Below are 25,995 nucleotides of genomic sequence, written 5' to 3'. Positions count from 1 at the left end.
AAGTAAAGAGAAACGGACGATGTATAATTAAAAAGAATGAATTAACAAACGTAAGTTTCAAGTAAAAGAAATAATTCGATCGAGGAACTACAAATTCGATAACTTTAATCCATGTACGTATAGCGATAGTTTCTTTTTTTTTTTTTTTTTTTTTTAATACTTTTATTGATTTGTTCAAATAGAATAACAAATGTACAAAGAAAGTAGAACAACAGTTGACAATTCAGTAAAAGCAATTATATGTCGAAATGAACAAAGACTATACGCCATAAATGCTACGGGGAGAGATGTTAAACATATCGTATCTCAGGCACATTAATATATTTCTTCTAATTTGGACATGTACCAGTTTCACATCTATAGATACATTATTTTACGCGCTGACACATTTGGCTAATGAACGGAAACATTTCTAATACACTGAAAAATTAACTGTTGATTCAGTTGCTTTGTAACTTTCGATACCCTTTACTCGAAGCAAATGTTTATCATTCGAGTATGGAAATAAATAAAAAATGTTTATACAAATACACCATCTGTTTTCGTAAATAATACTAGTGTTATAATGTAAAATCCACTATTCTTGTACTGGCTGGATCTACCAAGTCTTTATACATATATGTATATATAATATTTTCTTTATTAAATAGAGAACGTCACGCGCGAAAAAGTCGTAACTGTGAGCAAATATACACGCACGCGATACAAGTTCCGGTGAAAATTTATATTTTTTAAATAAATTAACGAGCAACGTTCGATACGTTGGGTTAACTAAAGAGATTATTAAATTTGCTAAATTTTTATCTATATATTACATTTAAAGGAACATATTTTCCGTTACTTGAACATTTGTTTAATTAAGTCAATTCAACTATATAATATTTCAGGTGCAAATATACACGATAATCTTACTTAAATCTATCAACTATGTAGAAAGTTTCTATTAACATTGTAAATTTCAAAGTCTTATCAATATAAGAAGTTAATACTTTCAATAGAATTACGTCATTGCCGGAACTTGCATATAAAGTTATACATATATTACGATACGAATTCAATACGTACATAATATAGGTATACATATGATTTACGAAAAATATTCTGTAGTAAATAGGTATTATTGCGATATCAGCGGTCACGAACAATAACAAGCTCAGAATCACTATTTGCAATCTAGGAAAAACGTTTTGTTTTCTTCCACATTTCATAGAAATATATCGACATATGCTAAATATGCATTTAATTTTATGTATAGAAAAATTCGGCTGATCAACTTGGTTATTGCAAGTGATTAAATTGCAGTAATTTTCACTTAAAATTAAATAGTGCTCTAGGAAGACTGAACCGAAGAAACTAATCTTTGTGATTACATCGGTGGGTCCATAACGTGTATACGCTCTCGAATGAAAAAAAAAAAAAAAAAAAAAGAAAACGCTTGAACGACGATACAGCGATTGTTTGTTCTTTGCATACCCTCTACGTTACATTTCTAATCGATTTTTACATTTCATTTAAAATACAATATATGTATACATTGAAATCCATTATCCTATAGTAACAACTTAAGTCTAATATGTACCATTTTTGTTATTTTATCGTTTTAAAGTGCACATTGCAATTACAACTTGGCATCAATATGTATATATGTATATATCAATATGTACTTATACGAAAAAAGTCGGGCGATGTATACACAAAAATATATTACATTACATTACATTACAGTAATAGTTTAATATGCACAAAAGCAGTTCGTAGATAGTATAGAATTAAACAAAGACCTTATTCCGCAGTACATTAAAAGATAAATTATCGTTATGCATAGGATTCACGCAAATTATCTTCAAAAATGAGCAAAAATGCCGCGACTGGTATCGATTATCTATATATAAGTTTTAACATCCTCCCCTCCCATTCAAAAGAAAGGAGAACAGGAAAAGAGAAGACAGATTATAACTACAAAAAAATAATTTTAAGAATCTAAGCGTAATCCCGTGAGCAGTTTGTAGAAAGACAATTCTTTTGAAAGTAGTACGTGCTAATAAAGCTGCAAAGTTTCAAGCTAGGAAAGCATTCTGCTTCCATACATAGATATCGATATTTCTAACACGTACAATCGTTTCAGTTTTCATCTAGGCTCGTAAGTCTGCTTAAAACGCTAATATCTACACATAATACGTAATTTATAAAATTCTAAAACTGAAAACTCGTTAAATACTTCCGATATACTAAACGTCGTACTCGAAACGCATATCGATATGATGATATATATAGATTATGATTGTGAACGGCTTCTGAGACGAATCTCCATTTCCTCGAACAAAAATTCTTTTGTATTACTTTATGAAAATATAACGAAGCGTTGTTGAACGCTGTTAATACACATATGTTTTCTAACGCTCGTTGCTGTGCCCTTGGCGTTCTGTGCAATATTTAACACGTTCGAACGAAATATCGATGATGATAAACCTTTATCTATATATCTTAATATACAATTGCTTGATTACATGTTGCACCGTATTAACACACTTCTTACAAATGTCCTTTTAATCATGCACTCTCAAAATATCAATTTCACAAGTAAGAGTTTTTCCGATTCCTACACTGAACTGATCTGATCTGATCACTATAGTTTATCCTTTTATTAGCAAATTCATATTATTCAACGTTCACTTTATACAATATAAAGAAACAGTGATTTTATTGATATTACCGCCTACCAATTTGCACAAAAAAATTGCGGACATTATTATGTTGGACGATTATTGTACGGTTCCACTTTCTATTTATGGTAATTATTTTTCTCGTTTATGTTCTTTTTGTTCTTCCGACGATTCTTCACGAACGGCTGAAACCATCCTTAACATTAGAATGGCCAATAATTTGTCTAAAGGATCCATAAAACCTCGTTGAATCCATTTTGGTATCGTTGTACGAGCATGAGAAAATCCTAACTTTTGCAAAATGTAATCTATTCCATAAGGCTCAATGCTTTTACCAGCCCACGAAAGTAACCTTTAGTATCAAGAATAAAGATTACGTCATACATAACTTAATAGTAAAATAATGACAAATGTCATCATTACCTTACAGTTGGTTCAACATGCCACGTTTTACACCTGTACGATCGCCAATCTTTTATGAACATTTCTGCTGGATCAAACTGCTTACGTTTCTTCTCGTCTTCGGAAGTAAACGTTGTTGTAGCGGAAGTACTGCCAGTGTTTGAAGTTCCGCCTTTCTTTTCTTGAGGATCTGGACTGTGCGCTCGTGCACCCATATTCTATAAATGGTTACACAACAAATACGATTGAGAAAATAAATTTTCATAACATGTAATTGCTTCAAAAAGATATAAGATATATTTACCACTTTCTCTTTTTCTTTTACATATGAAGTAATTAAATCATGAAGGAAGAAAAAAGCCTCTGCGTCTACCGTAACAAAAATGTGGTCCTCAAATTCCGTTATGAAACTACATTCAACTAGTGGTTTTTCACCTGTTAAAAAGCGATTTTTATACAATAAATTTTATAGAATATTCATCTTGTACTAATTTTAACATTGCATTTTAAAATATGGATTAATACTTCCATGATGATATACATATAACTTTTTAAATAGTCCAAAAACTACGTATCTATGTGTCAATACAAATTCGTCAATTACAAATTCATCTAATTTATGTAATTAATTCTATACTACATTACATGATTGTAACCTTTATGCTTTTCTAATATAATACTGAAATATAATATTTCACAATGAAAATTTTTATAGAATTATATTATTAATATTATTAATATTAAATTAATATTAATATAATTAAATTATTAATATTGGACGGCATTAGTCTTATCCTTCTATATTAATAAAAACTATATACTACAACTTTATTATTGTAAGAAATGTATATTTTAAACATTAATACCGCATTAATAATTTTATTTTGTGCGGATCATGCATACTGAATATGAATTTGATCATATAGATTAGCAATTACAAAAATTTAAATCTAATCTTTAGTACTTATTGAACATTTCATGCAAAATAATTTTTAATATAGTATTCTATATGTTAATAAAGCATTCAATAACCTGGCACAGTGTACAAATCAACCCATGTTATTAATTCCAAATTAAGAATGCTTCTTACCAAGTTTTATATAAATCAATTCTCTTTTTATACTTACTATATAATATATGTTTAGGAGCTCCTAAAAATATACAAAGGAAACAGTTGCAACACATAATTTAAAGAGAAAAAGTTCCTACTGCAGCTTTCATATTTATAAGTACAATCGTATTATATATTAAACATGCGTTATCAGACGCATATTTTGTTATATCATTAGAATTCTTAAATATTTTGACCAAAGTTGGATAACAGTACATAGAGATGTTACGTACCGACAACAACTGGAGTTTTTGCGGTTTGCAGATGTTCCGTTTTTAGATGTAACTGCAATGATGGTAAAGCAAATATAACTTCTCTTCCATGAGAATGTTCTTGTAATTTTCCAGAAGTTGTTGATGTACTTCTCCCACGAGTTATATTACTACTATCAGACGTACTGTCTGTTCGTTCTCTTTCAACACACGGAAACCGATCTACAGCTGTACATTAAAGTGACAGACATTAAGGTACTTTCATTTATATTCTACTACTATCAAAATAAATTTATTTTCAATACATTTATAGCGTACCGTCTATTTCACTACTAGCAAACGCATAATGAAACCATTCTTGTAGTGATTTAAATTGTGGTGGGAATAATACACTACGACTGAATCTGCAAACAGTAGCCATAGAGTGGTGTCTTGCATGTTGTTCTTGTTGTTGGCCTAAACTGATGGTCAATGTTTGCACAACATGAACATCACGTGTATTTGGGGCTGTTAAAAATATCATTATTAAACCATTTTGAACAAAACACAAATTTTAGTCAGTTATACTTATATATGATATTCCTTACATTCAACGCTTGGAATTTCTTGAGCTTCAGTAGTGAAACTAATACATGGTTCTTTTAGTGAGAATAGTGCCCAACTTTTACTTTTGAAATTAATTCCATGGAAACACGCTAAACTAATGTTGCAGCCATGAAGTTCCATCGTTCCTCCAAGTACAGTTCCTGTTGATGGTAAAGAAAAGCTTAAACTACCTAACTGCAAACCAGCTACTTGGGCTAATACACCTTGCCAATGTCTGTGATGACGAGCATCTGTCACTGTAGTTGTTTGATTTGTGTTCCATGGACCTGTAGTATATGAATTTAGAAATAATTCCATTATATTGATTTGAAATGCACATAGCTCAACTATATTAAATATGTAAGTTTACCTTCATTAGTAATTTTCCTTCTTTGAGTTCTTTTTCTAAAGCTACTATTATTTACTCTTTGATGTCTTGGTTGTAAGGAACTAAACACTCGTTTACTACTTTTAAATTGCTGACTGAAAAACTCATCTAATTTATAATACATTTTTAATAGATCTGCTGTTGTAGATTTACTAATCATAATTTGCAATTGATCCCAGCCCAAGTCTCCATGCATAAAAATTACCGCAGGTCTGTTAGGAGTGATATTTAAATAAAAGATTATATAAAGATTTGTTTAATTATTATCTAGTAATTATAAAAATATAAATATAAAATAACCTTCTCGTTGGCATAAAGGCATCTCCATTATTGTTACGATTAATTTTCCATTCATCCCTTAATGTAACATCCAGTGAAGATACTCTAGACATCAATACACTTGTTCCCATATAATCCAATCGCAATTCTAATGCAAACAGTTTTAAACCTACAGTATGATCGGGTTCTATACCAGGTTCTTCTCGAATGTGTACTACAAGTATATACATACATAAGTAATACAATTAAATTAGTAAAACTAATATATTTTTTAGTATAAATTTGAATATCAATAACATACTGTATGTATCAATTTCACTCAATTCAATGACACCACCAACAATACCACCCTTTGCATCCAAACTAGAACCTCCTAATCCAATGCCTATATATAAATTCTTATGTCCAGTGCTACCTATAGACAGTCTTCCATCAGATCTAAAATCCTTTGTCATCCATGTAACATTGCCCATGACATTACCCATGTTCATGTGAACATTCAAACGTGTGAAATTTATGGCGAATAGTACTAATGTTTCCCATGCAGATTCTCTTAATTTAAGCTCTGATGTTTGTTTATCAGAAGTAAAACTCCATCCTCTACCGATATCTAGTATTAACATATGTATATTGGTATTAAAAATTATTTGAAATGATTGTTAAACATTTTGTAAAGTACCTTTCAATCGTGCATGTTTCGGTATATCACTTTCTAAGCTCAATCTTAATTTGTCCCTATTCAAAGTTGGACTTCGTTCTGGAGCACTTTTTGATAGTACATCAGTACCGTGTCGATCATAATGTTTTAATAAAGAGCTACCCATAACTGCCTCTTCTTGATTCAGAGAAGGACTACCGTCACCCTCAGAATATGCTGTACCTGAACTTAAATCTCCTAAAAATAATCGACGTACTATACTACGTCTGTACCACGCTTTTGGAAAAGCCAATATTTCACTTAATCTTCGCATATCATATTTAAACGAAGCAGATCCAATGTCAACAATTGCTGAAAAATTGTGTAGAAATATTTCATTAATCCCTTCGGCATGTGTTAAATAACATTTGGATATAAGAAGAAATGATACATACTAGAAAACCGAATAACTGCACGACTAGTATCTGACATCTTTTTCAATTGTTCACTTTGAAAATTTAATTTACGACTTCTTGACATATGAAATTTTACAAATGCGACATTAATACTTAAAGAATCTTTTCTTTCGCTATCCGATAAAGGTGACCATTGTGCTTCTTTTAACCCAGTTTTCTTCCCACCACCATAAGGATGAAAAATATAAACAGAAAAATCAGCAAGACATCCGGTAACTGATAATCCACCAATCGCTGAACCAGCTTCTTTTCCAGTAGGTTGTGTACTTGGAGATTTGTACTCTCGAAATTCTATGAGTTCTTCTTCTGCTCGCTTGGACGAAAACACTATATCAAGGGACGGCAATTGCAAAATACATTCCACCCGAGAAACCGGTAAACAAGAGAATCTGAAATGATGAAAAATTATAATGACTAATAATTATAAATAAACTAATAAAATTATTTGAAAATTACCTAAACGTAGAAGGTTGCATATGAAAATATACTATCACATCGACAGGGAAACTCGCATAAACATAATTGCTGTTTGCTGCAGTAGCAGCCCAAGATGTGCTTTCCGCATTTTCCAATGGAAATACTGTATTTGTTTGTGCATTGCTATGAAAATGGGTTTTACTTGGAATCGGTTCTAACGTTTGTTCCAAAAATTCAAGGATATGTGGACTTATTATAGTTTCTTCTGGTATACTTTGAAGAGTCATCCAAGCAAATAAACTAGCCTTCTTAGTACTAGATTTTTTAAACGCAGTTACTGATGAAGGATTAAGCAAGCTATTGTCTGATGATACACGGGGAGACGCAGATTCTTCTGGAAGTGTTTTAGATTCATAATGTACCTGTAATGAAATTAATTTAAAAAAAAATTAATTTAGAACATGTAAATACAAGAACACATGTACATATGTGTACATATATGTACCTTTAACATCTTATATATATGCAACAACATATTTTTACCTTTACATCTAAGCCAGGAATATGAAAAATTGTTAAATCTACTAAAGGTACATTCGTGTGTTGTAAATATCGTAGTCGAGATGTACTTGCAGTGGATGATTTTTCTTTGCTACTTAAATGTTTCCTACTACTACTAGGACTGCTTGGTTGAAATTCAAATGTACCTCCAGAACATGATCGTTCCTTCTTCATTCTACTCATACTGGAAAAAGATATTCATTTATATTAAATGCATAAAACACGCGCAATAAACATTAAATTGGTTAATAGATATATATACATTTTAATTTCATCTTCTTTTCCTGGATCTTTTGTGTGGAGTACACATTTGCCACTATTAATTAGAACTTTTACATCAAGTTCAAAGTCTATATTAGGTTCTTGAGTTTTCTGAGGTGTTATGTACGGTGACGAAGTTGATGAGGATTGTTCTTTTCCAAACGAATCAAGTAGTGGTGCGCTATGAAAATTAAAACTTAGAAAACATAATATATTATATTCATATCTTATCTATATCATGCTGATACATACTTCCCTTCCATGCTATCATAACTCGATGTGTAACTAATATCTCTGCTTTTTTTTCTTAATTCAACTCGTTCTCCGTCTATTTCAATAGTTTCTGGCCACTCTAATTCTCCTTCTGGCAAACTTAACTCAGAACCAGCACTCGGAAGCGATGATTGTCTACATAACATCATTATTTTAAAAATGGTGGTAATAAATATATTAGAATTATTTGATAAACATACCTGCCCATTGTATGTGTGTCACTAAAAGTAACACGTGGTCCGCCTAGTCCTCTCACACGAAGGGAGGCAGATCTTTAAATTAATATATATCACCACATAAAATTTTGCGAAAACAAAGATAAAATATAGTTTTTATAAGTGATAATATACGATACCGGCTTGGACCGCTTCTAGGACTGCTTTCATAACTAGCGGAATTTGCTGAATTGACTTCTAGATTCATATCTTCAGGACTTTCGAGCTGATTTTCGAGTGTTGGTGAAGGTACAATAAACGAACGCGATCGATACGTATTCGGTTTTCCACCCAATCCTAATTTTCCTTTTATTCCTGAAGCTTTAACCGACTGTCTCCTTAACTTCTGGATCATATCTCTATAAAATTTATATAAAAATTTTATTTTTACGTACTTAGTAATGTGCTGCATTATATTTCATAGCAATCTAAAATATGTTTCATAAGTTTATACCTTCTAAAATCTTTGAAAACCATAGCTTCCAACTCATGTAGACGCTTCATTTCTTGTTCTATTGTTCCGTGAGAAGCACCCAGTGACCGTAGATCGTTTATAATTTTTGCCTGTTCATTCATCTCTTTTTCTATTAATTTTGATCTCTTCTTCGCATCAAGCGTAGGATCAAAAACAAACGCTGGTAGACTGTCTGTCCAATTTTTAGATTTCTTCATTAGTATACTCTCCTACAAACATTCAAAATTCGATTAATGAACAATACACATACCATTACGCAGCTTTAAATAAAAAAAAATTTATGGATATAAGAAAATAAAAAAATCATGTATTCTATAAAAATAGTCTTAATAATTGATATCTAATTTCTAATACATTACCCAATAAAAGGACCGAAAAAGTACTATAGGATAAAATAAATATAATTAAACCATACTTTTTTCTTAACCTGGCTAGTACTATTATCTGGCTGATCTGCATCATCGCTATCATAATCTGCAGGTACATGAATATCATCTTCTTCAGAACCAGTCAACATTGTTAGTGTATGTCCAAGTGCTGACAGTTGTTGTCCTACATTAACATCTAGATGAATATCGACACCTTCCATTTGCCATTGTACATTTAAGATCCACTTGGCATTATCTGAAAATAATTACATTGCATTATTCATTCCCAACAAAAGAACAAACAACAAATAAAGTTTTATTCTTATTACCAGACTTATCTTGTTTTTGTGCAATTGTTCTACTACATACTTCATAAGTGCCTTCAGATACCATACATAAATTCATTATACTACTATCAGTTACATCTGGTTTCCAATCATCCAGAGAAGTTTCAAAATCATCAGCAAATCTTAAGCACAAACCCATAAATCTGTAAAATGATAATGTATTCATAATCAATTCGTTCATAACGTTTATTAAGATTTGAATAATTAATAATAACATTATACCTTGCTTTACTAACTAAGCTACCACTGCTGCATGCTGATATGCTTGTATTTTCCAATGTCACTACTACAGCACCCCTTGATTCGCCATCATACAGTCCTCTGTTCATACCCCAAGTGGGTGGCAAGGGATTAAGTGGTAAACAAATACCCATATCATCTACAGTCAATTGCAAAAACAATGTCCCCAAATGAGGAGCACTTAATTGACTCGTTATTTGACCAAATGGAACTTTTTCAAATACTTGCTGTGTGGCGGTTAAAACCTCTTTATTTAAGTTAGCTCTCTTCTCGTTCCAATATTCGTACGCGTTTTTATAATTTAGCCAAACAAGTATAGCTTTATCAATAGCCATTGGCTGAATATATATTAATGGACGCTTTAGCGTAATTAATACTACTTCCTTATCTTCACCTTGTGCCGTTTCTTCTTGAAAAGCGTTTCTTAATCCTACTCTGGTATTAAAAAAGGCAAATTGCTGAAATTCTGGTTCTGCTTCTTCAAATAAAACATTTTTTAATAATTGTCCGAGACTTAAATTAATGTCAACTTGTGCTTTCCCAAATAGCTTCATGTATGGATTTGGTTGAGTAGCGCCAGAAACATTTTGTACTCTATTAGATAATTGAAGTTCAACAGCTCCAGTTTCCAGTCGAACTGCCGAATTCGTTGGGGTTGTTGCCGTCAATTGTATCCTCTATATATAATATGAAGAATATTAAATATTACAAATTTCAAATTATTCATATTAATATAACACTGACCTTAATGCGAATAATTAAAGTAAATAATATCCTTTTTACAGTCGTATTACTTGGCTCTTCATCTTCTAACCACAAAGGAACTGGTTTTTCTCCACCATAAACTTTTTGTACAACTTCATTTACTTCTTTCATGAACACTTTTTGTACGAATACTAAATGATTAAGAAGATCTGTAGTCAATGAATGTTCAAAAACACCGATGTCTGCCGTTGCACTAAGATAGCTGCCTTGTCTTAATACAACACCATCTACAAATTACAAGAAGGCTAATTCAATATATCTGTGTCATAAAGTGTATTACACAAATCTGTAAAATATTAGATTACTAACCAGCTAATTTACTATCATTCATGTTACTGTTACCATCTTGAATATATTCTGCAGATACATGTACTTTAGGAAGTTCAATGCTAGCTTCGGAAGGTAAATTTGCTTCCGTCACTTGAAGTTTCGTCGTAAAACTCAAGGTATGGTGAGGTAGATCTATCGTAAACTTAGCTTTACTACCAGTTATACCAGAACTAGTTACCTGATCCATTTTATATTGTGCTTGTAGAGATGGTAACAGCGCTGCTGTTATACTCAAACTTTGAAATATTATGTGAAATTGCATTACGATTGGCTCTAACAAACTAGATACAACTTGTGGTTTTTCTAAATCAACTGATGGTGCTGGCGCATAATGATGTGGACTACCAGGTACTCCAGTATCCACCTCGTCCTGTTGTTGACCTCTGGACATTCTTGAGGATGTTCTTGTTACCCTAAGTTCCTGAACATTTTTTATTATTTAGAATTATAACGAATTTAATTACCATTATTATCATTATAAAAGATGAAATTATGTATTTACTTGTAAAGTCGATGATAATTGTTTACTGCCTCTGGTCATCATACCATGTAAAGCTACTGGATGTTGTGGAATATCTATATTGACGGCGCCGACAGTCAGTAATCCACTATTCTTATCTTTTTGTCGTCTGCTAATACTTGAATACAAAGCTTGTGATTTGCCCACAGTTACTCTAACAACCGTTTGTTGATTAGGTGCAACACCTTCTAGTAAAACAATCATTGTTCTACCAATTTGACCAGTCAAGCTACATTCTAAGCTGGCAGGCCTTGATTTCTTGCGGCATGTAAAACTTGCATGAAGACTCGTTATTTCTGCTTCAAGTTTCAATCCACTGAGAGTAGCTAATAATCTGGTCCTGTGTATTCGAGCAACTCCAAAAATAACTAATCTTGTCCGTTCTCCCGTAACAATATCTATAATATATTGTTATGTATATAAAATTAATGATAAAATTTAGTTTTAAGGTAAGTATTAAATAAATTAAATTAGTATTAACTTAATTCTCGTGGAAGTGGCACAGGCGTTGAACTATTTTCAGCATTCAGTCCTTTCTCAATATCTGCATCTTTCGTTTCATTTAATAATTCATATTTTCGGCCACTTTTATAATGTTCTGAAGTATCCGCTGGTATGGAAAAACGATGTGTAATAGTCTTAGTCTCTGGCCGAGTAGCATATAAATCCAACAAATAGTAGATCGTTTTCCAGCATCGTGGCGTTAAATGTGTTGTATCTTTGCATTTATCGGGAAGTACACAAAATTTGTCTAAACCAGATCCACTTGGACTCGCTCCAAAATTAGGAGTTATTACTCCGTCGCTCAAATTAATGTATCCTTTTACGCTTTTTCCTGTACTACGTAGTTTTTGAGCAAAACTTTGCGGTCGAGATCGAACACTCGCACCAGGTGATATAATTTTCGAAAGATTGGGTTCAAAACTATTACGAAGTAATGGGACATCTATCTTTTTACCTTCTAACAAAAGTTGCTCTTGTAAATCAGATGCTGTTAAAAAAAGAAGAATATGTTAAATTCATATTTAAGCATGTAGTTAATAAAAAATAAACAAAATAATGTTTACTTGAAGATGATCCATTTTTTACTGCTGTATCATTAACAATTAAATTATTGTTTCGTTTACTTTCTGGTTGTTGTTCTTTTAGTTCCATTTGTGTTTCTTTAACATTTTGATACATATTACTAATTTGATGCAATAATCTGAGAAGAGGCATGTTTACTTGTTGACTAATGTATCGTATATTTAAACTAAAGTTCACAACTGTACTTGTATGTTTCTTCAATTGGCCCCGAGATATATATAATACAGTTTGCTTCTGAATCATATCATCTACTGCCATATCAGCCATTTTCTTAACATCAATATCAATGCCGATTTTTTCGCACAAAAATGCTGGTGTCTCTGGTGGTATATCCAAATGAAATTTCGAATTTCCTTTCTTTGTTTGGTACTTATTACCTAATACATTGATTTAAATTCGCGATCATTCCCATTTTGAATAATATTTGAAATTGATTCTCAAGCAAATATTCTTTTTTACATACCCTTTCTTTTATCTGTTACTTTTCCGAATTCACTGACAACTATGTCAATACGCATAGTTTCCATATTCCCTACTAGAGATAAATTTGATCCTAATGAGTCTAAGGAAGATACATTGTTTATATTTCCTGACCCAATGGCAGATAACATTTGTTGTGGCATAACAGATAAGGAAGATAGAAGTGGTTCAAAAATTAAATGTGCATCTAAAAGTCTAAGTGAATCTTTCATAGGATAAAGAAGAGTACCACTTTGAACATCAGAATCTTCTGTGTCATCTGTTGTCATTGTATTGATCTTAGAATCCTGAAAACATATAATCATTATATTAAATAAAGAAACAAACAAATATACCCTAAAAATAGAACAAAAATTCTTAAAATAATTCATATAGCAATATATCAAATAGAGCTTGTTAAAGGCAATACATTCAATTCTACAATAAATTTGAAGTACCTTTAAAGACTTTTGCTCTGCACGAAAGACCTGAGATGATAGGAGTAATGAGAATGTATTGTATTATAAATATCTTTTCTTGAACCTTTTTATGTGTAATAGGAGATTTTGCTTACCCAATTTCCTTTTAAATTGTTTTTATCATTATCCTTTATAAATTCTTGTTGTTTAGCCATCCAGCTATACAGATCTTCACCAGTATTTAAAGGTTTATTGGAATGATGACTTGTAGGAGATGTAACTTGGTCTAAGCTTCCAGTACTATGTTGACTACCATGTCCACCTCCAGAATAGATACTTGGATTAGAACCCAATTGATGAGAATGGGAAATGTGAATTTGCGGTGTCTTCTCTTCACGCAATGTGCCATAACCTAATGTAAAACTCTACTTGTATATACATTATTTTTATGCTGTTAAAAAAGTACAACACATTAACTGAGGAAATGAAGCACAAAATACTGTTAGAGGAATAGAAATTCAGAGTTAGATAAACAGAAACAAATATAAGATAGATACTTGATAAGCGCTACAATGAAGTAAAAAGCAATACACGTGAGAAACAAACAAACTGATATGATATGATAGTGCTAGTCATATAGTGCTAAAGTTGAAGAGCAAGGCGATACAAACTACAAAGAAAATTAATGATATATATTCATTGCAAGCAAAACAGTCTATTCAGTAGAATATTCATTTCAACCATTTTAATCTTTTACTTTCTTTGCCCAGGTAAACCTTTCATCAATAAATTGAATAAACTTCCAATTTACTTATATCATACTAATGTATAGACTGTTTGTACATAATCAATTAATCGTCTTGCACTTACTTATATTATTTGGTTCCCGAGTTTGATTGAATAACCCACCACTTGCAAGCAATGGAAAAACAATACTCGCTCGTGTACTAGCAGGCATTTGCGTGGGTTGTAGTGATTTTCCTTTCTTTAGATGAACTACTGGTGGAGAAGGGGAGGTTAGTGAATCTGGGCCTGGATCCGGTGTTGCTATGGGGGTTGTATCTTTTCCCCGAGGAGAACTTACAGGAACCGTCAAACCATCACCACAAATACCTGGTCATTCCATATCAAGCCATGATTTTTGTTTAGAAAGCTGATGACTATACTGTTAATATATGTTTGAAGAAGCATATTGTAACTTTAATAACATATAGTGCTATATTTTTCACAGAATGTATTTGGTACTTCTTAAATTTCTTAGGTTTCTATAAATAGTATTCTAAAGACTGTAATTAAAACTTAAGTAGGAAAAATGTCTTATATGCAAAGACTAATAAGGACTACTATACTTAAAAATTTGATAAATATTTGATTTCAAGATTTTTTGATATTAAATATCTAAATAACAATTATAAAATAAATAACTTGTCCTACATGTAAATTAAGAATTTTGATAATAATATTAATGAAGAGAGAAAATTGGACAAAAGTAGTGTAAGCAAGCACATATTATACATATTATACATGTATACATAATTTATATGTAAACATCATACAAGTTTTTAATAGAAGATTAATGCTGTTGTGTGAATACTTCACAATCACTAATGCTAAAGACACATACTATAATGTGTCTATATGAGAATGCAGATTAAGATATTAAGCAATTATTAAAATTATGATTTAAAGCAGATGCTAAAAGCTGCAGGTGTATTAAATTGAAGTTTTGCAAAATATCAAATAATCTAATAAAGTTATATCAATAAAAAGATACTATACCAATTATCTTCATAGATTATATGATTAGAACCTTGTTTTAATTTAACTTATAATACCTGTACTTTTATCTTGTCCAGTCTTGGCATGTGTATGCTTGTGCATATGGTCTGTGTGAATTAACATAGCACATTCATCTGTGACTTCCTGATCATCAACTTCTCCTGCGCTACCCTCACCATCAGTCAGCAAATTTTCCTGTACATGAATAAGTCAAGTCCAAAATGTTTATTTAATATCTTCAATAATGAAAGTCAAAATAATTTATTTGATCATAATCAATGATAAACGAAATAAATATCAAAGTTTTAATTTCCAATAAATCAAAATATAAAAAAGTTATTGGATAAAGAATTGTGAGAATAGTTTTCAGAAGATTTTGGTTTCAGAAGTTTTGAATTTCACAGGAAGTCTTAAAATTATAACGTAATTTTTACATATATATAATATTTTCAGTTAAATATTGCATAAGCCTTGAAGAAACCTCCACCAGGTTGAACCTTAAGATTCATACTGCCAAATACTACTAATTTTTACTTACAAGGCAAGATGAACATTATCTTATTTAAACACAATATAAATTAAGTAAAATACATATGTTCATGGCATACATAAGTTCTGTTAATAAACACATATGCATCATTGCAAAGTATTAGCACATTATATTACATTAAAATAGAGTTAATAGTTATTAGACAAAGCATGTAAGTATAAATTTATTAAAGTGAAAGTAGATTTTTATATAAAAATGGTTTGCAAAGATATTGTGTTAGAGCTACTTCTTTGAATATATTTTGAAAATTCTTACTGAATTTTACATTGCAATCATCATCCTGTACATCCGTGTTTATTTGCTGAAAAAAAAAATTCTCTACCAAATTATGTTCCCTATAAAATATATTATGAACTTCTGAATGAAATAGAAAGCTTCCTTTTTGATGTACTATAATGCTATTAACATAAGAACAATTATATTTTAAAATTATTGCCTAATAAAGGATAAATGAGAAATATTACATATTAGAAAAGTAAAATGTTAATAATTATTTAAAGAAAAATATTAATGTAAGAAATATAAAAGGAACAAAGTTATATGAAATTCCATTCCCATTCTAATTTAATTTTTAATAAGGACATTTAAGTATAAAAATAAATAATGTCCATACCTCATCTGGGTCTGAGACTGCAAATGTGACATTCAATGGTTTAACATGTTTGGTTTTGTAATTATGTTCCAATAATAGTGGAGTATAGAGAACATTCTTCCATTGTCTGCTCAATACTATAACTCCCTAATAATATATGGATGAATGCATATATGAAATAGCTTAAAAAAGATTAAAGTATATTTATAATATAACTTACTTGTCGAAGTGTTGATAATAAAGGTAAATCTGACTCCTTTAAGTTAGCTTCAATGCTTTTTAATTCATTTAATAAAACATAATTTTGTAAAATTGTACATAATTGACAAGATGGATCTTCTTGTAGTGTTTTCGCTAATGGGGTTAATCTTCCATAACGACTCTATAAAACAAATAATAACAATTTTGCTAAATATAATAAATTTAGTTAAGCATACAACACATACATAAATACATACTTTAGTGGGCATGTGTGTCGCTTGAACATCTAATGCTTCTGCCATAAGACAAGCAACTGTAGCAGTTGATCTTCGATACATAGTTCTAAACATGTGTACAATTCGAATTGCAAACTTATTGCTAGGATTCATCCAAGCATTTATAGCAGGTGATGCAGTACTTAGTAGATTCCAATCTAATCGAGTATAATCAATTTTTCTTGTTATGGGTGTACGGGGTGGTGCTGCAAAATTAAACCATACTGTTTTTAATTCTATAATACAAGAAACAGTATTTCCATTTCCTGCTTTTGAGGCGAGACTAGCACATGTTGCACTAGTATTTATTTGTGCTCCATTATGCAAGTTTGTCGAAGCTGTTTCTGGCTCAATTATAGGTGCAGTAGAAGCTGTAATATAATAAATAATGTAGATATATAATATTTATTAAGAATCACTTAATTTACAAAACTAAATATACCAGCTGCATTGTCTAATTCTTCTTGACTCTTTACACTATCCGTATAAAATATTTCGGCATCGACCTTTTTACTATCGTTTCCGTTTTCTCCTTTTTCAAATTGAGATCTTTTTACTACTTTCAATTTGACACCTTCTAAACCACATTCAAACATTATAAAACCCAATCTATCTTCTCCACTACCGAGGGTAAATTCTTCTGTTGCTTGTGGAGATCCAGATTGTTTCTGGAATAAATACACTTCTGATGAGTTTTAGACAATATATAGTACTAAGAATAAATTAGAAAAGATGAAAAACATACACTTTTCTCTTTGTCATCTGTAAATTGATGTAAATAATAATCAACACACTTTAGTGGAGAAGTTATTCTAGTACATGTGAATAATACTCTTGAATAATGAGCAGGAATTGCTGTTATAACAGCATCTTTTAATATTGAAGATTCATTTCTAAGTCTACGTAATTGTGAATGAGCTTTCCCTATTATATCAATTGTTTAAATTAGTGTTATACAATAGTTTACAGTTATTACAGTAATATGTTACATAATTTACCTATATTTAGTGTAACTACAATTTCTTCTTGCTGTTTCTCAGAGGTTTCTATGTATACTGTTTCTCCACTTCCAATATCTGCAACCACAGCAGCAGTTTGGTGCCCAGGTAAAAATGCCTTGCTAATTTTGTTAACTTTCTTTTGATTCGGCAATACAACTGGTTTATGAAATGTTTGAACTACTTCCCGGGCTTGTTTTCCAATATAGAATCTTGCTGTCACATCATCAAAACAGATGGCGAATAATGATACACATGTTAAATCACGAATGTTTTCAAGAGCAGAAAAAGATATAATTTCTTCAACAACCGAGGCTTGCAGCAAAGTTATGCTCATCTAAAATTGGACATTAATATACGTATGAAATATTTCATAAAAAAATTATATGTTATAAATTATTAATCACCTTTGGTAAAATAATACTGCCCTGTACTTGTGTCATAATACTTTCTTCATATACGTTTGTTTGCAATGCAATTTTACCTGTTATTAAACAGTATGAATGTTAACAAATACACATTTATGCATTACAAAAGGAACTGAATGTAATAAAACTAACGTTTATCGTCACCTTGACCATTTTTTATATTTCTTTCAGCAGTAGATCGTTTTGAACTAGTTTGTACTTGACTCCAATAAGATAAACTTTGATCTTGTTTTAAAATATTAGCATCTTCAACCTTTCCAATGCATTCATGGTGAAGATGGTTTAGAATAGTTAGTGGGTGTAAAGCAGCTAATGTTGGTATAATAGCATCAATGAAACGTTGTAACGATTCTAGTATCATAGGACTTAACATGATATCTACATCTCCCTTAAATTTTACGATAACCGTTGTTCGTGATCCATTTTCATGTTGCACAGTTAATAATTCTTCCTTGTTATGAGTTGTATGATCTCCTTCTCCTTAATGTAACAATACAATCTTCAGGTATACATATATGTATTTAAGATAATTAATAACATAAAGCTACTGTTTATTACCTTCCATATGATTAATAGTTGTATTATCCCAAAGGTATGGATGTGTAGGAGTTTTATTAGATGAGTTGGCTACAGGTGAACCATCAGATCTTGTAATCATTTTTAGCGAAGTAAATCCTTCAGTAACAGTTTCGAATTTCGGTACATATCTGCCACCAACATAAACTAGCCTACCATCTTCAGTACGTTGAAAAAGTGGTGTAGTAAATGCAGCACTTCCTGCTGGTATTGATGATTGACTCCAATTTGAACAACGTATCTAAAATTGATTATATATCTCATATAAATTGCATCTCTCAGGCACATTGAAAATTTAAGATTTCCGAGTTTCAAACTACCTGAGTTAAATGGCTAACGTAGCTTGACATGAGAAGTGGAGAATCAACAATTGGCTTATTTACTTGCATATGTAAATTAACAAGAGTAACATCTTCTTGCGAAGATACAGCTGATATGAAACTAGTAGAAGAAACAGAGTGGCTATCGGATGAATCACGTAATCCACCATTTCCACTGTTTGAATCAGTTTCGTTTTGAAAGCTAGTATTTCGATTTACTCTAGGACTTCGTTTCGTACTTATCGCCTGTGGTTTTGCTCTCTCTAAAGTATGTGCTTTTTCCGATACGGAAACATTCACATTTGTTGAACTTTCTACAATAGACAAGTCTGATGAAAACTTTTTTTTCATACTATCATTACGATTTAATACTGAGCCAGATCCAACAATAGATTGACGTAAACTTGATGTACGACTTCCGCTCAAACCGTGACTTGTGTCCTCATCAGCAGAATAAAAAGCTTCTGAATGATTTTCTGAAGACATAGATATTGTCCGTTGAACCTGTAAACATATAGAAAACTTAAAATATAATTAAAAATATTATTTAATTATATTAATTCATTAATCTCACTTCTTGTTTTAATTTTTCTTCAGACTCTGATTTTACATATAATGAGTGGTGAGAATCAGAAATATTGATACTATCAACAGTTTTTATGCTTGTTTGCATCGATTCAGAGAAATTTATTTCTGTAGATACTACTGGTAGTGATTGCGGACTATTTGATTCAAATGGTTCTACATCTGATGCATTGAAATAGTCAACCGCCAATTTAGAATCAGACACACTACTTTTTGGAGCAGTTTCGATTTCAGGAACACTTAATATTGATTTGCTGCGTTCTGTATGCAATTTTGAATCTGAATCTAATTTTTGCGGTAGCTGTACAACAGGACTCGCGTCAACTAATCTAGAATATGGAACATCTTTGACACTGCTTCCACTGCAATAAAAAGTTAAAAGTTAAAATTTATTAATATATAATAAAATAAAAATTAAATGTCTAATCTGTGAAATTTGGTAGCAATCTTTATATTTATTTTTATTATTATATTATTAAATATAACATATTAGAAATAAATATTAAAAAATAAGATATTTTCTATGTTAAAAAGATAAGCTTGCATGAAGCAGAAAATTTTCATGGAGACAGAACCCACTGAAACATAAGATACATTAAAAAATTACATTGACAAATAGCAGCATAAATGATATATAATTTTTATATTTTTGTTTATTATTACGCAAAATTTTTATTTGAATTTTTATTATTTTTATAGTTATTCTAAATATAAATGTGTATATTATAAATTCAAAATTTAGCGTATTTGTGCAATCATGCAATATTTAAAGAAATTAATCAAATTATTAAAAAGCTGCTTCAAAGCTATTCCAAAGATTACCGTATCGATGTATACGAAAATCTTCTGCCCAGTAGTTTCCGTTCCCCACTGCATGCAAATGGACTTGCTGATGCAGTAATTAATTTTGTACTACTAGTTTCTTCGATACCGGAATCTTTATTATGATCTGTCACAGACCTTGGTCGTTCAACACCCTTTCTCGAGGTTTGTGATCCATCCTGCGTGGCAGTTATTTTTACTCCAGTAACAGGATAATCTTGTAAAGACACATCTTGTAAATTATAAGGTGATGTATGGAACACTAGTTGACCATTGTGCAATATAGATTGTCCAAATCCTTTTTCTTTTCCGGATTCGTTAATTCTACGATAATATATGAAAAAAGTAACAAGTAGTTCGTCGATAAGTTAATAATTACTAGAGTAATTAATAGATTTGTACCTGTATGCAGCAACATTTATGCCATCTTGAAAATCATGGTAGCTTGGTTTAAAAAATCTTAACCCATTTCGATTATTTCCAAAAAATGCGCAACCGCCTATACAACCACATCTTGTTGCTTTTACACCACTTTCTCGAGGCCATAAAAACCACAAACGTTTTGTGGCCTCATCATGTAGTTTTAAATATTTATTTTGTATTAAATGTAAATTATGTTCAGGAGTTGGAAGTGAAATAGCAGCTTCTAAGATTACTGGTCCTAAAGCTACAGATCCTACTTCTAACCAAATGTCAGATCCATCACCTAAGATATATAAAACAAATAACATTATCTTTAACTTTGTATTTCTAAAGTTACATATATCTGTCATACCTGACATACGACTGCTTGCATTATTATGTGATCTGCCACTACCAGCTGTGTTGGTATTACTTGTATTTGCAAAATGGTCAGCTGCTGATACAAATTGTCTTATTAATATTCTTGGTAAAACACCAGTTACCCCAGATTTTACTTGTTGACCATGAAGATTGCAGGTTGACATGCGAATTGGAGATATCCAGGTATGGATAGTAGTTCCTACTTCTTGAAAATATAAATCAATTGCATCAACTGCTACTCTAGTCATTCTATATTTTATATCTTCTGAACTAGGGCATCTGTAACAATATCATAATATTATTGTCATTAAGTTTACAAGCATTAAAAATTATTGCATACCTGTAATGTTTGTCAACATCACTATCAGGACATTGTAAAGGTGGAATACCATGATGGCAATGATGTGGTAGATCTGGAGGACGTAAGCTGTTTTCATTATTTTTTACCATTAATAAAAACGTTTCCAAAGATATAATAAGATGATGCAGTTGGGGTGAACTCATTTTCCCAGTCAATTTTCCTAATTGTACTTCGATTAACCATGCATACTCCAAAGTCTCTTGATCTAAATTTCTTCCTTCGTTACTGAACATTGCATGCCCTCTAACCTGCAATGCACTTAACATTAAATGTCCCTGATTTAAATGACGTTCTTTATTCGAACGAACGACGTTATCAGTGACTAATGCGATCGCTGGCGATAGGAGCAGCTGAAGCTCTGTTTCCTTATATTTCTTTTTCATTTCAAATCCAAATCGTTCCAAAAGTATAACTGGACAAGGAGGATCATTTTCTCCACAATTTTTCACTAAATGAGCTTGAATATCATGCATAGTAATTCCAACAGTTACTTCTAATGGTCGATAATCTCTTGGATCAAATGGTTTTGATTTTGCATCCTCATCTTCTACAGATTCAACACTACTATTTTGCACATCTCTGTCTTTACTTCTTTCTGTACTTATCGATGTAGGATTTGTTCGACTCTGCTGCATATCGGTAAACGTTTGATAATCGCCAAACAAGTTTTCTTTTAAGTGTATAAAATTTTTTAAAAGTGATCCATATAAAATTAATATAGATGGGCCAATCTCAAGATCTAAACTAACTTTATCAGGAGCTATAGACTGTGGATCAAATTTCTGATTACCGTTTCTTGTCCAATGAAGGCCTGGTGATTTCCTGCATCTAGGAATTCTCATTGGAGATAAAAGAATTTCTTCTTTCTCTGGTGTTGTTATATTTGCTTGTGGCGTAGGTCCCAATGGTGGACATGGATGATATGTATAATTGATACTTAATGCCACAATTGGTACAGACCAACAGTCAATCCAACCTGCTCCTTTCTGACAAACATTTCTCCACTTTTTGTTTTTGTTCAATTCTGACAAATATATATGTGATCCATCACGTGTCATAATCTTTGCATTTTTATTCAAAGCTAACAAAATTGTACGACTTGTATTGACTTCAGGTAGATAAAACGAAAGATCAACACTTTCACCTTGAATCCAGAAACGCAAAGGTATTGTAATAGGCAAATAATCCACAAATGGAAGATCAAATGATAGTTCAAAAAATTCCCCACAAAAAGCAATGTGCGCATTTTCTTGATTCTGTGATGAACAATCAATCCAGTTATATTCATTACATAATGTAATTATTTCAAATTCTTTTAACAATAAATTGAACTTCCACGTATAAGGTACAAAATGTAAAATGTCAGGTCTGGCTTTACTGGCCCAATCATTAATCATATCTTGAAAAAATTCTTTGTGCGAATAAACTAAGTTAGCTGTGGCTTTACATCCAGTTAAATTTAACATCCATTCTTGATGATCGTTCCACTTTATTGGGTAATGACACTTAACACCAAACTCTAGTGTTTCGCTTTCAACTAAACTTCGATATTGCAAACTTGTAGTGGCTTCCAAGTGTAACAGTTGACCTGTTATTTTTGTAGTATATCCATCTTGTAAAACTATCCATGGCATAGTGATCTCCAGATATGATCCAGGTCCTACATTTATATGAACTGCATTTGTTTCCCTGTTTTTACTAAAAAGTATATCAATTGTAGCTTCATTTAATGTTGATAATCTTATATCAAATGATTGAACTTGTCTTTTCTCTCCAGTAACAGGGGTTTTTGTAACTTTCAATGGTTGGTAATCATTAGGGAAAAAGAATTTAAATAAATGTTCTCTTTGTCTATCAGCCCATGGTCCATAACTGAAATCAGTGCCCTTTCCACATTTAATATCAATGCCCCAGATTGGTGGCATAGCTTCAACCATGTCTCCATTTACTAATTGAATCATTTGCGGCTGTTCAGGAACAAATCCAGGTTCATCCATGTAGTAATAAACTTCTATGTTGTTTGAACTTAATATAACAAACCCTTCACCCATATATCTAGGTGGATCATCTACCATTCCTGTATACTTTGGACTAGGTGCTAAAATAACTTTGAAATTCTCTGCTTTACATTTTGTAAAATGCATGAAATGATCGTATCGAGATGCTGCCGGTTTCGTAGAGTATACAAAATGCGCTTCTTCCACAGTTATTGACAAGGTTGTTGGTATTAACCGATTACCAAATACCAATCTGCCCTAAAATAACAAAACATTTTAAATAACAGCAACCGGAGATATATTGAAAAATATCAATTAATTTATGTACTAACTGTGCAAACATCTAATTTAATAACAGGTATTAAATCTCTCCATGTTCGAGCTATAACATGAGCTTCTTTTTTCCTAATATTATCAACGTGACGTGAAACATCCATTGCATTTATTTGTTGACGTGTTTCATGAGTAGTATTACTAAATGATTCTGCATCATGATCATCACTATTAACATTGTGATTTTCCTCATCAGGAAACATTTGTGGTGTAAGACCAAATGTTTTTTCTAATTGTGCATATAGCTGACAGCGATTATAAACATGCAATTCAAAGCCATTTAACATAACAGAAAGTCGCGTATCGGAATGTGAAAGATCTAGAAGAAAATTTATTAAAAACTTTTATACAAATTTATATGTTATAATTTCAATCAAGCATAATACAATTGTTTCTATATAAAATACCTTCAGATACATCTTTGGGAACATAACTCCGCCACCATCGAAATATAAGCCATCCATCCTGTACTCTGATACTATAGTCTGTTGTGATATAAACTATATCTCGAAACATTATTTTTCCACTTAGTGCACTTAAAGTAAAAGAGCCTAAAAATAAACAGTACATATTACAATTTATAATAGTATGTATATTAACATAAAATAAATTATTCTTATAGTATTTTTTAGGGACTTACCTACTTTAACATATCCATCTCTAATAACAAATCGATTTAATAATTTTGTTAATATGTAACCAATGACTCTGCTATTATAGTAAGCTATATAAATAATCCATGAAATAGCAGATACTAATGAACAAAGTAAATATATAAAACTGCTATCCATCTTAAGGTCATCAAGGATGACATGATCAGAATAGTTCCAAAAGGCTGGTTCAATTCCAGAGAAAGATGGAACTGTAACATTATACAGTTCATTCTCCTCCATGGTGATGTTGTTTCTTTGTTACAGAATCAAGAAATATTAGTCATTTTGTAATTAATCACTGAAACCATAAAACAAACATATTTATAAAAATAATGAAAATACAAATATTTCTGTTTAATATACTTAAAATGCTTTGCTTGGAATTTCAAAAATATAATCTATAATTTATCATAACTTACTACTTTCCATACTAATTTCTTTCTTATAACGTTGTCCAATTTTTATATATATATTCAAAAGTTATTATGTACATAATTGGAATCAAAAACTTAAAAAGAAAAAAATTTGTAAACATAACCTAATCAACTGACTATAATTAAAAAAGAATTTAATGATTTATTCAGTAATATTTGTAAACATATTATTTCAGTATATTTAGTATTTTGCTCTTTATATATGATACTGTTAGCAGTTAACAAAATATTATCTACTAATGAGTAATAAAGAAATAAGGATCGTTTAAAGATTTGTTATCAACATAAAATAGCGACTATCACAAAAGGTAAAAGATAAAATATGTACTTTGTTATATATTTATTGATACTTCGGGTTATTTAAATGATTATCTACTTATCAAAGAAAGCAAAATATCTATTGTATGTGTATGTATGTATGTATGTGTGTATATATATATGTATATATATATATATATATAATACAAACTACATATTTTAAAAAGTACTTTATGAATAAATACCAGGACGAATTAATTTATTCAACTAATTTACCTTTATTCGATAATTATATAAGAATTACACTCAATTTTTGTTGTGTCACTCATGGTTTTGTGTTTATCGGTACATCAGTTTTAATAGATGTCACAAAACTGTCATCAATAGACAGCGACACACATAACCACACATAACCAGTTGATTACCAGCACTAACTATAGATTTGGTAGCGACACCATAGATAAGGTACAAGATAGAGTTCATATCCTATGGAATTTCAGATAACATTCAGAAATACCTGTTACGTTCGTTTGGTTAGTAATGTTCTAGTTGTCCCTTAGA

The 25,995-nt window shown here is 30.9% G+C and overlaps 1 protein-coding gene across 11 annotated transcripts; it reads right to left on the bottom strand.

Moving 5' to 3' along the window:
* Positions 1–304: 304 nt before the first annotated feature.
* LOC100652208 (transmembrane protein KIAA1109) lies at positions 305–25,876 on the bottom strand. Of its 11 annotated transcripts, none has more exons than XM_048411050.1 (51): positions 25,711–25,876; positions 24,730–25,040; positions 24,497–24,640; positions 24,089–24,408; positions 21,739–24,014; positions 21,391–21,677; positions 21,018–21,321; positions 20,616–20,939; positions 19,783–20,155; positions 19,209–19,712; positions 18,871–19,129; positions 18,445–18,792; positions 18,292–18,368; positions 17,885–18,221; positions 17,632–17,810; positions 17,329–17,554; positions 16,869–17,257; positions 16,631–16,792; positions 16,432–16,557; positions 15,325–15,463; positions 14,360–14,602; positions 13,645–13,901; positions 13,529–13,558; positions 13,075–13,378; positions 12,593–12,988; positions 12,007–12,516; positions 11,508–11,923; positions 10,985–11,426; positions 10,655–10,902; positions 9,893–10,587; positions 9,653–9,813; positions 9,371–9,579; positions 8,935–9,164; positions 8,621–8,839; positions 8,466–8,537; positions 8,245–8,400; positions 7,994–8,173; positions 7,714–7,915; positions 7,210–7,592; positions 6,733–7,142; positions 6,320–6,649; positions 5,942–6,250; positions 5,662–5,854; positions 5,344–5,573; positions 4,976–5,260; positions 4,707–4,895; positions 4,410–4,616; positions 4,193–4,216; positions 3,370–3,500; positions 3,087–3,283; positions 305–3,015 (listed from the first exon to the last, which is right to left on the bottom strand). In XM_048411050.1, exons 2-51 carry the CDS (start codon positions 24,980–24,982, stop codon positions 2,796–2,798), a joined length of 15,105 nt encoding a protein of 5,034 aa, XP_048267007.1. In that variant the 5' UTR covers positions 24,983–25,040; positions 25,711–25,876; the 3' UTR covers positions 305–2,795. The 11 variants fall into 11 exon arrangements, with proteins under 11 accessions (XP_048267007.1, XP_020721610.2, XP_048267008.1 ...); XM_020865951.2 differs by having other exon boundaries at positions 9,383–9,579; XM_048411051.1 differs by having other exon boundaries at positions 18,457–18,792.
* Positions 25,877–25,995: the final 119 nt, after the last annotated feature.

Source organism: Bombus terrestris, chromosome 12 (genome assembly GCF_910591885.1).
Source record: "Bombus terrestris chromosome 12, iyBomTerr1.2, whole genome shotgun sequence".
NCBI classification, from domain to species: domain Eukaryota; kingdom Metazoa; phylum Arthropoda; class Insecta; order Hymenoptera; family Apidae; genus Bombus; species Bombus terrestris.
The sequence above is the reverse complement of the archived record's forward strand: the minus strand, read 5'-3'. Positions and strand labels throughout refer to the sequence as shown.